The sequence below is a fragment of the Besnoitia besnoiti genome, chromosome IV (assembly GCF_002563875.1).
Source record: "Besnoitia besnoiti strain Bb-Ger1 chromosome IV, whole genome shotgun sequence".
In the NCBI taxonomy this organism is placed as follows: domain Eukaryota; phylum Apicomplexa; class Conoidasida; order Eucoccidiorida; family Sarcocystidae; genus Besnoitia; species Besnoitia besnoiti.
In genome coordinates, this window is record NC_042359.1 from 880,482 (window position 1) to 896,103 (window position 15,622).

General features: G+C 62.1%; 1 protein-coding gene across 1 annotated transcript; it reads right to left on the reverse strand.

Moving 5' to 3' along the window:
- Positions 1-987: 987 nt before the first annotated feature.
- Positions 988-12,579, reverse strand: BESB_052670 (uncharacterized protein; the record flags this gene model as incomplete). The annotated part of the gene is made up of 13 exons (XM_029363702.1): positions 988-1,597; positions 1,808-2,356; positions 2,428-3,187; positions 3,611-3,839; positions 4,035-4,281; positions 4,539-4,680; positions 4,997-5,176; positions 5,463-5,556; positions 5,996-6,063; positions 6,316-6,448; positions 6,758-7,027; positions 7,251-7,955; positions 8,404-12,579. 13 exons carry the CDS (start codon positions 12,577-12,579, stop codon positions 988-990), a joined length of 8,163 nt encoding a protein of 2,720 aa, XP_029219625.1.
- Positions 12,580-15,622: the final 3,043 nt, after the last annotated feature.

Genomic DNA, 15,622 nt, shown 5'->3' on the forward strand with positions numbered 1-15,622 from the left:
TCGTCGCTAGGCAGAACTGCTCAGACTGCTAGCCAAGCCCGTCGATATGTGTATCGGCATGCGCTGGTATGCCTTTTCTGCCTGGAGTGAACCTCCGCAGACTACCTAACTGTGAAGAAGCCACAGTTGACTTGCTTCCCACTGGCTCTGCAGCGTCCTCTGTCACGAAATGCACTCCCTGCACGATTAAACTGGCCCCAGCCAAGTCTCACCCTCGCTCCAGATTGTGATTTTTATCTGCTGCCCTGTTGTAGCTTTCGTTTCTAGCAGGCGATAGACTAAGGCCCGATATTTCGCGAGTACCGGCGCAGGTACCCGAACTTTTCACCCCAATTTCTTATAGATACACCTCTGGGCTGCCCAGCCATTGAGCGAGTGCGCATCACACAGCAACCGTGGGAGCAAGGAGAGGTTCCCCAAGCGACGTGAGATATGCCGGCGCGGACTGCAGACTGCGGGGAAAAGGCCTTCTCCTCACAGGGGGACGAGAGAAGCCCCGAAAAAGACTGAAGATGGATGATCACGTGCCTTTCGCTCTTTGTGAGAGCTCGTCGGAAAGGGTTAACGCGAAAAATGCGACTCCGCGGAACTCTTTACTGCGCGGCTGTTGTTTCATGACCATGCAGCCAGCAGCCGCATGCTTCACGTGGATGGCTGGGTCACAGCATACACGAAATGCGATAGAAAGCGACGCAAACATGCCTTGCAGCGCCTAGGAAAGGACACAAACGGGCACAAGAAACGGAGGAAACACGCATGAATGCAGACGGAATTCTGAGAATCAACATGAACGCAAGACTGAACCATGCCCTGAGGCGACCACCAGCACGAAAACGTTCCTCCCCCGAGGTACCACAGCAGCCGTCACTGTTTAGAGGTGGGCCCCTTCTGTCTTCGTTGCACATCCATTTCGTTTTTCGTGTCACTCGCGGCGTCGTTCTCACTGATGGAGGATGTCGTCTCCCCCACGACTCGTTCACAGGCCACCTAGACCGCGAACGACTTTCTGCGTCGCCTCCTTCGGGTCTTCTGACCCTCTAGAGCAGCCGCAGCGAAGGCCGCAGCGACAGGGTCCTCGTCCTCATCGTCGGCTCTTCTGTCGCGAGTCTCGCACGTCGTGAGAGCTCGCCGCGCTCGTGTTTGTCTCTGTTCACGTCGCCCTCCGCAGGCATCCTCGAAGCTCCACGGGGAAGCCGAGGCTCCGACCTCCGTCTCGTCCCCCCGCGCACTGAAGAACGAGGAGATGCTGGATCTCTGCCGCGGCCGACGATCTCGCCTTTCGTCGTCCCTGGGCTCCTCGTCGCGCCCCTCCCCACGGCCCCGACCGACCGCGGTCGGGGAGGCGAGAGCAGACAGCGGTCTGCACCCGCGCGCGGCGGGGGACGTGCTGTCACCCCGCGCTGGGGATAAAAGGCCTTTCTCGCCGTCGCGCGGACCCAACTGCCGCGGCGAGGAATAATCTGCAAAGCCTGGAGAAGCTGGACAGCCCGCGGGGGGTCGCGACTGGGGGCGTAACTCCGGCGGAAGAGACGTGCTCGGCCTGTCGGTGTCGGCGGCACACAGCGGCGGCAGGCGCACTCGAACTGGCGACTCCCGTCTGAGGAAAAAACAACGACAAAGACACGGTGACGCAACCAATGAGAGACAAGAAGAGAGACACGCGTGTCACAGTTCAAGTGCTCATCTTTTAGCCCCTGTGGGTCCTCTCGGCATCGTCTTCTACGCCGCCGAGAACCCCCAAACGCTCTCTACGCAGTCTGAGCTCTATCGCCCACGCCACCTGCGTCGCCTGAGGCTCGGGCCCGACCTGCTCGAAGTGTCTGCGTCGGGGCCGGGGGTCGGGCCTGCTTCCGGCAGCGTGTTGTACTCGGGACTGCATGTCGAGGCCAGAAGCCCGTGGACAGCTCTCCAGTGGGGCGAGCGCGGTGAGCACTCAGGACGTCGCTGCGGCTCTCTGAAGTCCGCCTCTAGTTGCCTCGCGCCTCTGCAGGCGTCTGCGAAGCCTAGGGGGGGTGACCCCGTCCGGCTGCCGGCGACCGGCGAGAAGGGCCCCAGCACGGGCCCACCGGGGTCTCTTCGGCCGGCTGCCCCCGCGAAGCCCGGGCCGCCCGCGTGCGTGGCGAAGGGACAGCTGTCTCCACTGGCGCCCTCGTCGTCGGAGACACGCGGGAGCGCACTGAACGTGGGTATGCCCCCCCCCAGGTCTGCCTTGGCTGAGCGGCCGTCGGCGGCGTCTCCGCCCCCCCCAGCCTGTGGAGTGTGCTGTGCAACGGAGACGGTCTTCCACGGCAGCCGCTGGAGTCTGCGTAGGCCTCGGGCGACGGGCGGGCGCGGAGGCCTTGCGGCGAGTTTCCCGCTGAGTAAAACCCGAGAGCGAGGGAATCCGCAGACGCCGAGACGCCCGCCTCCCCAGGCGTGGCCCCATACGCCGTCTGGTGGTACACACTGGGAGACGGAAAGATCGACTTGACGGAGCCCGGCGGGATGTTTGTGTCGAGCGGCGCCGCACTCAGACCGAGGGACGACGTCGCGCAAGCCTGCGCGCGCTCGGCCGTGCGTTGCACGCGTTCAGACTCCGCCATGTACCCGGGGGACAGCGGAGGGAGCAGGGCTCCGCGGGCCCCGGGGAGACTGTGTTGTGCCGCGGGCGCGGGAGACGAGGTGTGAAGCGCCGTATGGAAGGCAAACGACGCGGGCGAGGAGGGCGCCGAGACGCACTGCGGATGCGCGATTCCGCTCGGCGATAGGAGGGGCCCTGCGTTCGCAGCTGCGTGCGGCGAGGACGCGGGCGAGCACGGGTGGGACCGCAGGACCTCTGAGGGAATCTCGATGTGGGGCCCCGGAGACACGAGGTCGGCACCCCCTCCATACCCATTGGGCTCCAAGCCTGTCCCCGCGGGCCTGTGAGACGTGGTCACGATGCGAGGCGTCGAAAGCCCAGCGGCGCAGGCGGCCATGCTCAGCGGAGGCATCGACGAAGGCGCTTGCGACGGCGAGCACGGCCTAAGAACCGTACCAGAAGCCGCGTAAGGATGGAGGAAGGGCGACGATGAAGTGCCTGGATTGAGAGGGAGGCGCGCACCGGGGGGGGCATGTGGAGATGATGCATGCATTGGAGAATGCAGCGCCCCGCCCACTGGGGAGGAAGGGAACGCAGGCGACCCGCCGTTCATTGGCGATCGCGCGGCTGCATGCGCAACACAGACAAATCGCACAGAAAAGGTAGCACGACCTCACACACCAGTCCCCAGAGCCTGCCGAGATACCTTAACCTCACCCCAGGGCGGAAAACTACCGCCTCGACCCCCCATCGGTTTACTGGGTTCTCCTGTTGAATCACCTCGCGCCCTTCTGGAGTACCTTTTACCAGCTTTCCGTGCTGTGCGGATCTCGCCTCCATCTGCACAGCTTTCCCGCTGCGTGACTCAGAGCATGTGTTGCCATTTCCTCTCCTTTTCTCGTTCTCTCTTCGTAGCTCTTTTTCTTGTCCAAGTGCGACCTCCAGCTGCCTGTTCTTCCTCTTCACCCCGTGTCTGCCCTTTCTTTGTGCGTCGCCTGCTACACTGTGCTGCTCGGTCTCTGTTTTGCCTCGCTGTCTCTTCGCGCCTACCTTCGGAGGCCAGACGCGCGAGCTCCTCGTAGCAGGCGCCCTGGGCCTGAGCGTCAGGCGACGCCGCGCGGGGGACCAGCGGCGGATGCGTGGGTGGGTGCGGCGAAGAGGGACAAAAGACGGGCGAGGCGCAGCCCGGCGCTAGCGAGGAAAACTCAACGCGGTCATCCCCCGCGGCACCCGCCGCCGAGGGCCCGCCGCGTGCCCTGCGCGGCATGCACTCGACGAGCTGAAAAGACACAGCCGCATAAAGAAAGACGCTCAACACAGAGCCGCCTAACCAAATGCGTCGAGCGTCGGCGCACAGGAATCCACGTGGACCTCAGCGCCATATACAGTCCTGCCCGATCGCCCAGAGTGGGCGAGCGCAGGGAGCGCGGAACTTTCTCGGGGCCACTTGCAGCGGCGTGTTCTGCTTCCTTACCAGGACATGCCAGGTGATGTGCTGTCGGGGCTTGCCGAGAGCGCCGGGCTCTTCCTCCTCTTCGCGATAGACATGCAGAGCCGCGCCGTCGTTCTGCGCAGTCTCGCAGTAGTTCGAGGCAGAGAAGAGCGTGAGGCACCGCCCACCCAAGTCGTAGCAGTATCCCGGCGCCACGCACTCGTGACCGCGCACTAGGAGCGCCAGCCGATTCCGATCCAAAAAGGACTCAATGAACGCCGCAGAGCTCCTGAGAACGAGCGCAGACCGCAGCCGAAGCAATTCGACGTCTGCGCCAGAAAGCCACGTCCCGCGAAAACGGCGATGGAAACTCGCAGGATGCAGACAGCGGCCCCTGAACGGACCGGAAATACGTGTGTGAGCTGCGCAATGCAAGCTGCAGAGGAATCCGCACCCTCTTCGCATGGGAGAATGAAGTCAAATCCCACCCCTGAGCAAAAGGCTTAGAGAGCCACGTGCAGCACACCACGAAACGAAGGGACTTACCGAACGACGTGCCCGCCTCTCGGAGAGGCCGGACCAACGGCGTCTTCACCTCGCTCGGCCGGGCGCTCAGGATCGCTCCAGAGGCAGTCCATGACGCGGTTCGCTGCGACGTTTTCAAGGTCCCTCGCAGACAAGGACTGACCTGAAGAGGAAATTCGCAGAATTTGAAAAAAAAAGGTTCCGCGGGGCGCCTCGCCACCAAGTCACCTCCAGAGACCACCGATATTTGAGCAATCGGATCAAAGAACAAGAGAGACTACGGAGGGACACGGCTTCGAGGGTTAGAATGAATCAATCGCACTGAGGCCGGCAGCGAGCCTCAAAGCCAGATTGAACGACTACGACAGCACAAGCGACCCATCCCTAACGCGACGATGATATGTAGTTTCGAAAATTGAAAAGCGTTACATATCAGGGGAGATTCGCGCACTCTCTCTGTCTGCCATTAAGAGACGCACCGAGGTTCAGGGCCGACACGTGCAGAGGTCTTTCAATGGAGCGGAGGTCGTTGATGCTTTCAATCGAGTCCCCCAAACAGCCGTGGAGGCAAAACAGGCCCGCGGTGGGGACGAAGGCAGCGAGCGGCAGCAGGTCGAAGACGTCGTTTGACTTCTCCCACAGCATTTCGCTCGCTTCTCCTGCGCGGCAGGAAGGCGGGAAACACACAAAAATAACACCTCAGTCTTGGCTACGGCAATCGGTTGAGTCCTAGGTAGATGCATAAGCGGTGAAGCAGAGAGAAAATGCGCGCTGACACACACAGGAAGAACGCCGTTAGGTGCGCGGGGTGAGACCCGGGAGTCTACAGATGCATATCAGAAGCGAATAGGGGGCTGCCGTCGACGGAGACACACAGCGGAGGACGCACACAAGCCACTGAACGGCGCAGGGAAGAAAGAGAAGTCAAGAAGCTGCCCTTCCTACCTAATTTTCGCTGAAGCTCCTCGAAGAAACCGTAGTCGCGGTTCATCTGTCGGTCTTCGTGGTTGCCGCGCAGCAGGAACACTCGGTTCGGGTACTGAGGGGGGGGGGGGCAACACGACGAAAAAACGTTAAAAATTCAAGCGTCAACGCACAGACCCTCGCAAAGCAGCCAAATCCACTCCGAATATTTTTCGCATGCATCTATACAAATAAATGCAGACAAGCATGCAAATATTTATGAATGCATGTGCATATATGCATACATGTACGCGTGCCTCACTGTCTAGGGCTTTGTGGAAGTCGCGTGCGTCTCTAGAGAAATTGAACAGAAACATACATATATAGAGACAGATATACAAGCAAACGCACAGAAAAAAGCACTTCAAGGTGCACAGACGCCCGCATTCATTTTTGGAAGGCCATACACCCAGCAGTTCACCCTCCAGTCCTCGAGGCCCGTCGCTGCGGAGACCGGAGTTCCAAGCGTGGTTGTCCGTGTCTCGCGCTGCCTTCTTCGATATCCACAGACTCACCAAGACTTTCAGCGAGAAGAGCAACAAAAGCACGTCCAAGCTGCAGTGTCCGCGGTCGACGTAATCGCCTGAAAAGCGAACACACTCCGAGGCGCGACACGATGAAGAAAGTCTCATAGGCAGCCAGTGAAAACTGAGAGGTCTAGACGGGACTCTAGCTCCAAACGGGAAGGAATGGGGAGACTGATGCGCCAAGCGACGTCGAGCAGACTCAATCTCGAGATCTGTGTAAAAGTGTGCGCACGCATGCAGAGAGAGGAATTGGCGGGCATGGGTAAATTCACGAATGTGGTATTCGTCAGGAAGGCAGGAGGACGCACCGAGGAAGAGGAAGTCCTCCATTTGTTGAGTGATTTTGTCGATGTCACCGGGCCATCCGAATGAACCGAAGAACTCGAGCAGGTCTGCCAGGTGTCCGTGGATGTCTCCGAAGATCTTCGAAGGCAAATTCACCTGAGGGACGAGCGAGGAAAACAGACACATGAAATCAAGCGCCGACGCTCGAGAAAGATCTACCAGGAAGAAAGAGGACTCAGGAAACCGGATATCTTTCCAGCCCAGACATGAACATGAGACCTCTCGCGCTGCCTCGCCGTAGCTGCGTGCATTCCCCTCAGATTCTGGGATAACCCTCAATCCAGTTCTTTTGAAGAAAGAGATCGAGACAAAAGCGCGAATGGACGGGGCCCTCATAAGCACTGAGCCCGCAGATACTCCCCCCCCCCCTCCCCCCGCACGGGCCGTTGTCCCTCGCCGTCTCACCTCAATGACAGTCTCCTCGGCTGCGAAGAGCACGCTGCAGGCGTCGAAGAGAGCAACCATGTCCTCCAGCGCGAGCGGCATGCCGAGGAAGGAGGCTACGCCTGGGGCCCCGAGGGGGCTCGCCGCATCTGCCGCGAGAAACGCAGCGAGTCGCGCGTCGAGCTCCTGACGAGAGGAGAACGGGAGCGCGGCCTTTGCGTGCTGCACCACGCGGCAGGCGATCGCGCTCACGTGCGGTGACAGGCTTGGATATGACGCCTTCTTCGCGACCTAAACGCAGAAAACCAAGCAACCGGAGACGCGACGGCTTCGTGGACGCAGAGGGCGCCCCAAGCAGACGAACTGAGCGAAGCGACGAGGCTATGTGGTGGCGTGTGCGCGCGTGAACCCGAAGCTGGGTAGGCGACATATACCGAGGAGACGCGGAGCCCGCTGGGAGCCAGGAGAAGCAAGCGGCGAACCTAGACGGTCTCCTCGCCATCGCGCTGCTTACCTGCTTCTCGGGCGTCGTGACGGGGCGAATTGACTTCCCGGGGACTGACGGTCCGACGCCGCAGGCCGATGCAAAAAGACGGTCCCCGGCAGACGGCTGGAGCCCAGCCGTCGACTGAAACGGCGAAGGCAGTCCGGTCATGGGTGTGAAAGCTGTCTCGGGCTGCTTGAGACCGGATGCCGCCAGGTTTCCTTCTCCGCGCCCTCCGGGTTGGGCTTCAGCCGCGGAGGCGAAGGGCGAAGCCCGACCCGTCAGCGTCAAGGAGACACCTGCATCCGGCGCCTTCTCTGGGCCCTGGGGGGTCGTGCCCCCTACAGGCGCGAGGGCGACGAGGGGCCCGACCTGGTTGGCGGGCGGCTGAGAGATGGATTTCCCCGCCAGGACCGCAGACGCCGCGGCGGCGGAGACAACCGCGGCAGCCGCCGCCACGGCCGCAGTCGCAGCGTCTTGGGCTCCAGGTGGGAGCTCCGCGGACGCGTCGGCTGCCCGGTCTCCGGGGCCCGTGGGGAGGGCAAGCGAGTGCTTGTGCGAGGCGGCGTGGTAGATGCCCCTCTTTATTTCCTCTTCTTCTTTGATCAGCATCGGCAGAGAGACTTGGCATCGAAGGAGTCGGTGAGTGGCGTTGAAGACGCCGGTCCTCACGCAGTGCAGGAAGGCCGAGTAGCCAAACCGAGGGAAGCGCGTGAGCAGCACCTGTGCCTCTTTCTGCGCGCAGCAGCGAGCGATCAGCGAGGCAACCACAATGGCACCACAAAAAAAATTCTGCGGCAAAAAGTGAGGTTTTTGAGCGCTTCTTTTCAGCAGTGAAATGCCTCCGAGTTCAGCACGCAACTCGCGCCTCAAGAGAGCAACACCACGAAAAATAGTTCGTGAGACGAAGTCGCGTCTAGCTCGCGGAAGCCATCCCGTGCGACGTCGTGTGTTTAGAACAGCCCGGAAAACAATTTTGGCAAGCCTTGTAGCTGTCGGTATATATTCTACTCGCCTCGCTGCAGTTCACGTATCTACAGGGGTACGCATCTAGGATCTCTATGCACGCGTGGCTCATTAGTCGTTTAGGATGACGCAGCGTGCATCCACATCTGCGCCTACACTCCCACATCTATGGTGAAGTTTTATTCTTAAACGCCTCTGCAGATCGGCTGCGGCGTACCTTGACGAGCTCGTCAAGGGCGTCGGCGTCCTGCTTAACCTTTTGGTCTTCCTCATGGAGTCCCGCGGCGTGGAGGTGCTTCAGGAGGCCCTGGAGCTCCTCGGCGCTGAGCCAGCCGTCGGCGTCCAAGTCGTAGGCCCTAAAGATGAACTGCATGCGGAGCTTCCCACTAGCCATTTCGAGGTCCTCGGCGACCTCGGGCTGCGTCACGTAGAAACCAGCGCGGAAGTCGCGCAGTAGGATCTCGTCGTCGCGCTTCCTCGCAAAGGTGCGGAAGAAGAAGTCGTGGTGTTCCACAGGCAGACAGGAGGGGTAGGCGCTAAGAAGACGCTCAAAGCCCGCGCGCGAGAGCCCCGGCGCGCTCGAGGGCTCCGGCATTGACACATTCAACGCGACCCCGGGGGCGGAAACATGGGGCGCGGACGCGTTGGCGACAGGGAGCGCGAAGCGATCGAAGACCTTCTTCAGGCGCTGGGCATCTTCCACGCAACAGTCCTCGAGAAGCGTCCGCTCCCACAGAAACGCGAAGGAAAACCACTCGTAGAAGGCAGCATCGAGCTCTTGAGAATCCGCGAGGGTCTGAGACGGGGACAGAGGGCGCGACGACGCGGCGGGAGGCGGCAGCGGAGGCAGCGCAGCGATGGAGAGCGAGGTCCCGCCCAGCCGCTTCGCCGACAAACTCCGCGCCTGCGGCGAGTGCGGCTGGCACGTCTCCTGAGCGAGGAGGCGAAACTGGCGAGCGAGACCACACGAGGACCGGGGCTTCAGACTCGGAGATACTGGCGGCGACGACGTGGCGGTTTCCTCGTTTACTGTCTGGGCGGGCGACGCCGGCCCGCTTCCCACGCACTCTGCGGACACGCACGACTGCAACACAGTTCCCTTGGACTTTTTCTTCGTGCCTTCTTTGCCTGCGACACTCTCCGCCTTCGAGCTCTGCCCGGAGCCCTCCGCCTTCCAGCCGCCGGCTGCCGCCTCGGGCGTCCCCCAAGGCTCGTCTCCTTCGTCGAGCCCCTCGATGCCCCGCTTGACGGAGTTCACCACGTTCACAGCCGCGAGAGCGACGGAGGCTGCTAGGCCTGGAGCCGCGGAGGCGACGTGCAGAAGCGAGCGCGCCGTGAGCGAGAGATTCTCAAGCACCACGGAGGCCGTTTTGTTGCCCAGGAGGCGGCCCTGCTCTTCCGCGGTCAGCGGCTCAGCCTGTTCCGCCTCCGAAGGCGCGGGGACAGACGGGGACGGAGCTGCGGGGGTGGCGGGCTCCGGCGGGCGCGCCAACGACGCGTGGGCCGACGCCTCCGAGGCGCCCGCAAGAGAAACCGGTGAAGCCGCGACGCCTTGGTGCAGCGCAGGAAGACCGAGCGAGGAGGCCGCTGAGGAGGGCAGTGGAGTCGCCACAGAGGGCGCCGGGGGGAACCCGATGCCGTTTCCGGCCGCGTAGATCGAGCTGGCGTACGCGTTGGAGGCGAGGGCCGGACTGGCAGCGAACGCCGCGTTGGCCGCAGCGCCCTGTTCGGGCGCGCCGACACTCTGGTTCGCGCTGCTGCCCCCCGGCAACAAGGCCCTGGATCCTGGCGCGGGAGCGACGACGAGACCTCCGTTGTTCGCCACGCTCGGCACCATGCCGGCCCCTGGGCTCGCGCTTCGCTCCTCGGATGGGACCCGGGAGCTCGCTGCGGAGGAGAGACCGCTGGAAGAGGACAGGCCGTTTCGCTCGCGGATGTGATCCACGACTCCACCCATGAAACCGCCTATCGCCCCGACCACTGCTGAGCCCGCGCCGGCCGCCGAGGCGTTCACCTGCCGCGCGAGGTCGGCCCCGCCAGCCTTCTGCGCGGCGCGGCGGCCCCTCCTCGGCTTCCGCCGCCGCGGCCGGCTCGGAGTCCGCGGCGAATAGGGTGGCAGCTGCCGCACGATGAGCTCCGTCGGCTCCGGGGACGCTCGCTGCGGCGCCCGACTGCGCCACGCGGGCCGCAGGACCGCCCCGCCCCGGGCGCCATAGTAGGCCCCCGCATGCGCAGGCGAGTACATCGACGCGGCGGACGGAACGCAGTGGACGGGGAGGCGCGAGGGAGAGATGAGACATTTAGGAGGCAGCACAGCGCCCGAACTTGGCGGCGGCGGCGCCTCGGCGTAGCGCGGAGAGCTCGAAAGCGAGGGCGCAGGGAGGGCCGCGGGGCGCGAGTCTGGAGACGCGTCGCTGCCTGGGACGTACACGCGTCCGTCGCACACGACGAAGCCCCTTCCAGGGATCGTAGACGGCGCGTATTTCCGCGTATCGTACACCGGCGCCGCAGAGGGCGAAGGAGGCATCCCCCAGTTTGGCGCCGAGGCAAAAGGAGTCGCAGCCGGGTAGCGGCCCGCCACCAGACTGACCTGCGGGTGTACCGACACCTGGACTTCGGGCGCCGCCGCTGTGGATTTCTGTCCGGAAAAGGGAAACCACAGGGCCCCCTGCGAAGGATTTGCTTCTGCGCGTGGCCCTTGCTGAAATTCGGCGGCAGGCGACACAGAGCCTACCTGGGCCGCCCCGCAGGCGCCTCCGTCCCCGGGGTTGATCGCCTCCTCCTCCTCAGCCTCAGAGCCCGCGCCCCCGCCCTCCTCGTCACTGCTGCTACCGTAGAAGGCCTGAAACTGCTCGCCCCACTTCCCGCCCCACGTGCGCTTCTTCCTCCCTCCCTGTCGGGCTCTACGCGCTCTCCCTGGAGCCAGCACAGTGCCTCCCAAGAGCTGCGGAGACGCCAGCGGCGGCGTGCCGGCGCCTGCGCGAGCCTCGGGCCGCGCGCTCGCCTCGAACTCGTTGACCGCAGGCTTCTCGCCCAACTCGGACACGCAGGCGCGCACCTGCGCCTCTGTCGGGGCGTGAGCGACCACGCCCGCGGTCGGCGCGGGGCAGGGCATGATTGACCCCGACGAGGGCGACGACGGAGACGCCGAGAAAGGCGTCGGGCACGCGAGGAGTCGCTGCTGGGCCGGAGGGGGGGGCGCCTGCAGAGGACCTGCCGCAAAACTGCGGAAAACTGGAGCGCGAAGCGGGTCGCCCTTCAGCGTAGAGGCGGGCGCGTAGGCGCTGCTCCCCGTCGTCGTGCTCGCCAAAGACCCGAGGGGTTCCGCCCCGGCGACAGGCGGCGTGCCCAGAGACGGGGCCGCAGCGCGCCCCAGGACCGAGGGCGAGGGCGAAAAGAAGGTCCGCTCCGGTGCCTGGGCCGAAGGGGCATACGGCTTCGGCGGCGCGTAGGAACCCACGGAAGCGGCGGACGAAGGCGGCGGCAGGCCGTGAACCGCGGGAGGCTGCGAGAGAGCGAGCGCCGGAGGCAAACTCAGGTCGCTCTGAGCCCGCCACTCGAAGTCGCCCTGCTCCCCCGAGGAAGCGCCGAACGGCGCGACACCTGAACCAAGAGAGGAAGACGACAGAGGGGGTGAGGGGGGCGGCGGCGACTGCGCGAGGTTAGCGAACTGGGTCTGGGACGCAACAGAGGGCGCGACCGCGTGTCGACCGGCCTCTTGCGGAACGCGCGATTGCGGCAAGAGAAGATTGCATACGTACTGGTAGGTCGGATCTGGGGACTGCTTCTCAATGTTGCGGCCGCGCTCGAGGAGGGACGCAGCGACATCTGTCATCCCCCTCGCGACTCCGCGCTCGCGCGTCTCCCCCAGCAACGCCTCTTCACGCAGCTTCTGGTGCGCGCGAATCAGCGCCGCCTGCTCAGGCGAGGCGTCCACCTTGAAAGGCTCGGCGCGAGTCTGCGCTGCACGATCTCTGCTCCCATCGTACGCTCGCCCCGACACCCGCTTTCCTCCACGATCGCAGGCCTCCCCCTCAGGCTCTCCGCCTCTCCGCGCAGGCTCGGCAAGCGGCGGCGTTCTGCTCTCTTCGCTTTCGCGCGCCTTGCGGACGGGCGAGCGCGCGGGCGATGCCCCGCGAGGCGAGCTCTCCATCGGGCTCACATGCAAGAAGAGAAGAGATCCCCGCTGCGGCAGCTTGGCTTCAGAGAGCGACGAAGCAAGGAGATGGAAGCGGGCGAGATCGCGCGAGAGTGCGAGGGTCCCCTCGCGTTCTGCGGCCACCACGCGCGCCGGGGAGGCAGTAGAAAGGGGAAGAGGAGACGACGGTCGCTTGTCTGCATCTTTGGGATGCAGCCGCGTGCCGCCGAAGCTCTCGTTGCTAACGGCCCTCATTCGGCCTCTCCCTCAGCTCCCGGTCCCAAGCAAAAAGCTTAGAGGCGTCCACCTAACACCTGCGCCCCGTTCCACTCAGAAAACGGCGCGTGAGGGGGGGTGGCGGGGGGGAGGAGAGGCTGCAGAGGCCCGCGGGGGCTTGGAGGGCGCATGAGAGCCAAGCCGGTGCGCGGCAACGTCTACAGGACAACGGGACCGACGCGGAAAGAACAAGGTAATAACAGGCAAAGCGACGAAAACACGCAGATAGGAGGACGGCGTTCGCGAGGGAAACTCGCGAGGTTCAGCCGGGGAGCTATAAGGCGGCGCGCAAACCGGCGACGGAGGGCCTTCGCAGTTCTTGTAGGCTTTATGAACAGAGCAAATAGGAGCGTCAAAGCAAAGAAGCACGCCAGTTGACGCTAGTTAAGAGACAGGGGCACACTAGCATTTGAGCATCGACGCCGATAAGAAAGAGGACGAGGAGTGAAGACACGGCGCCGGGCGGCGACTTCGCCGTGGGACTCAATCGGGTGGGGGTACACATGCAGTCGGAGAGAAACCGGAGAAGAAACGAGAAGAACTGTGGAAGCGCGATTTCGCGAATAAAACAGAGCAGCAAAACTCTAAAACTCTCGCGAGTGCGGTAGCGCGACTCACCGAGACGCGGAAGAAAGACACAGAACGAAGAAGATGACAACGCTGGTCCCTCACGCTTCAGGGTCCCTTCGAGAATCTTTGAAAACGAGTAAAGAGAAAAAACATTCTCTTTTTCTTCGGAAAAACACTATTTTTCGATTTTTTTTGTACTTGTGTGGAGCGGCCGCTGGACGGCGCTTGAGCCGTAGGCGTTCACAGTCGGGGGTGGCGACAAGACAGACAACACGCGACGATTGGGGAAAATGAAGAAGCTCCGGGTGAAAGCGAAATCGATTGATTTCAACCGAAAAAGAGCTTCCCGGTCGTTCCGCGGTGAATGGGAAAAGCGAAGAGTCAACCCAGGTTTGACAAGACAAAAACCGATGGGGAGAGGAGGGGGGCAGGCCGGGGGTGAAGAACCCAACGAAGAGCGAGCACGGACTATGAATTCGCGAGGGAGGATGCACAGTTGCAGGCTGATCGACGGCAAGCTAAGGTGGAAAGCTGTCCCAATCTTGGAAAGTGGACCGAAAACGCAGCACCAAAGGGGCAACTCTACTGTGGAGCCTTCAAAAGGTCATTCTCGCCCTCTCTTTCTCTCTCTCAGTTCCCTTCGCTTGAACCCCCGCCCCCTCCTCCTCTATCCTGAAAAAGTCGCTTTCTGAAGACAGCCAACCGCGCGCGCGCGAAGCAAGCAAGCCGCGCCCGCGCCCCGCGAGGCGTCTTGAGCGCCACGCGCGTTCTTTTCGCTCGCAGAACAGAGCTGCCTGTTTCTGCCTCAGCAAAAGGAGACAAAGTGAACTTACGAGAGGCCGCTTTTGATTTGCTCGAGCTTTCTGACCTGGAAAAAAGGGCGAGGGCGCTGAGCACGGCGGAAACGAGCCACGCGCACTGCGATAACAAGAAAGGTTCAGGAGTCGGCGTGGAGAGGGGGGGGGGGGTCGCTTTAAGTCCTGAAAGAATTGGCTATGTTGTCGAGTCTCGCTGTGGCGACTTCGTCTCCAATCTCGCTGTGGCTCTCACTTCGAAAAACCTTCAGAGAATATGGGGCCCCACGCAGCTGCTCGCCTTTGCAGAATCATCAGCAGCAAATCCACGCATTCGCCCCCTGACTGTTGTACGAGTCCAACTGACTGTTGTACGAGTCCAACTGACTGTTGTACGACTCCAACTGACTGTTGTACGAGTCCAACAGTCAGGGGGCGAATGCGTGCATCGGTGAGAAAAAGGCGAAGGCCGATGAGGTGCGGTTTCGCTGGGGTAGCGAACAGAGCGACGCAGATAGATTGAGCATGATAGCCCGCGCCCTCGCAGGGGGAGTGGCTTCTCCCACATTCCCAGCCGTAGTCGGTCTAGAGGACGAAAAGTGCCTTTAACTTGAAAGCCGGCGCGAAGAGCGTACTCCTCATAAATGGAACTCGAGTGCACATGCAAGTGTGTACGCGTCTGTAGGTGGCTCTGTTGATCGCAAAGGAAGTTGCCAAAGGCACACGAGCGACCAGAAACCACGCCACGAGTGCAAAGCCGAGTAGCCTGACGGAGGGAACTCCAGTGAGGCGACGCACTCATTGAGCAGGGAAGTTCCTGCGACCGAAAGTCTCGTGAGGTAAGGGTTCCTCTAGAGTGAGGATTCTACGGTTCACGCAGAAGCAGAAACCCCTAGGCACTGCAACTCAGTGGACCGTGAATGACGCCGCTGTTGTGCGTATCGCCCCATTATGGTATAGACCCGGGAGCGGGACTCCAGGCAGAATGCAAACAGTAGTCGCACTAAATTAGGCTGAGGAAGCAAGCCAGATGCAGAGCGTTCTATCCCATTCGGGAGTTGCCTCTGCGACTCGTTCTGGTATAGGGCTGCTGTAGAGCTCGCTGATCGCTCTGTACTGTCTTGTTCTCAGTTCGCCGTTGTAGGCCATTCGATTGGGCGCACTGCAGACAGGAAATGGTTCCATTAATGCACTGGGTTTTAGCTGGGGAGCTAAGCCAACCAAAGCCCTCTCTTTCCCTTGCAGCAGATATAAGAGCACGAGCCACTAGATCGCGTGAACAGAACGACCATTGCGTAGAAGGCGAAACGCGAAAAGTCGTCCGGGAGGTCACTGACACTGGGGCGCTCTTCTACGCCTGATTTCCCGGCGTAACAGCACTTCCCGCGAGAGCATCTAGAAGCTGATAGCAGGGTTTTGTTGGCCGGTTATTGCCCCAAAAGTGACTGCGCCCACGAGCTTCATCATGTTAGAATTCAGGGTGCGATCCTGGAGGCCCTGTTCGATCTTGCTAACCACACTTTTTGTGGCGAGGGGGGTGTACCGACGCGTTCGACACGCCGCCGCTGAGGCAGACGGCTCTTCTTCTTTGCTTCTACGCATTGTTTGGAGAAAACATCGAAAAAAACGTCCCGCATTTTTGTCCCCGCTCTCATCTT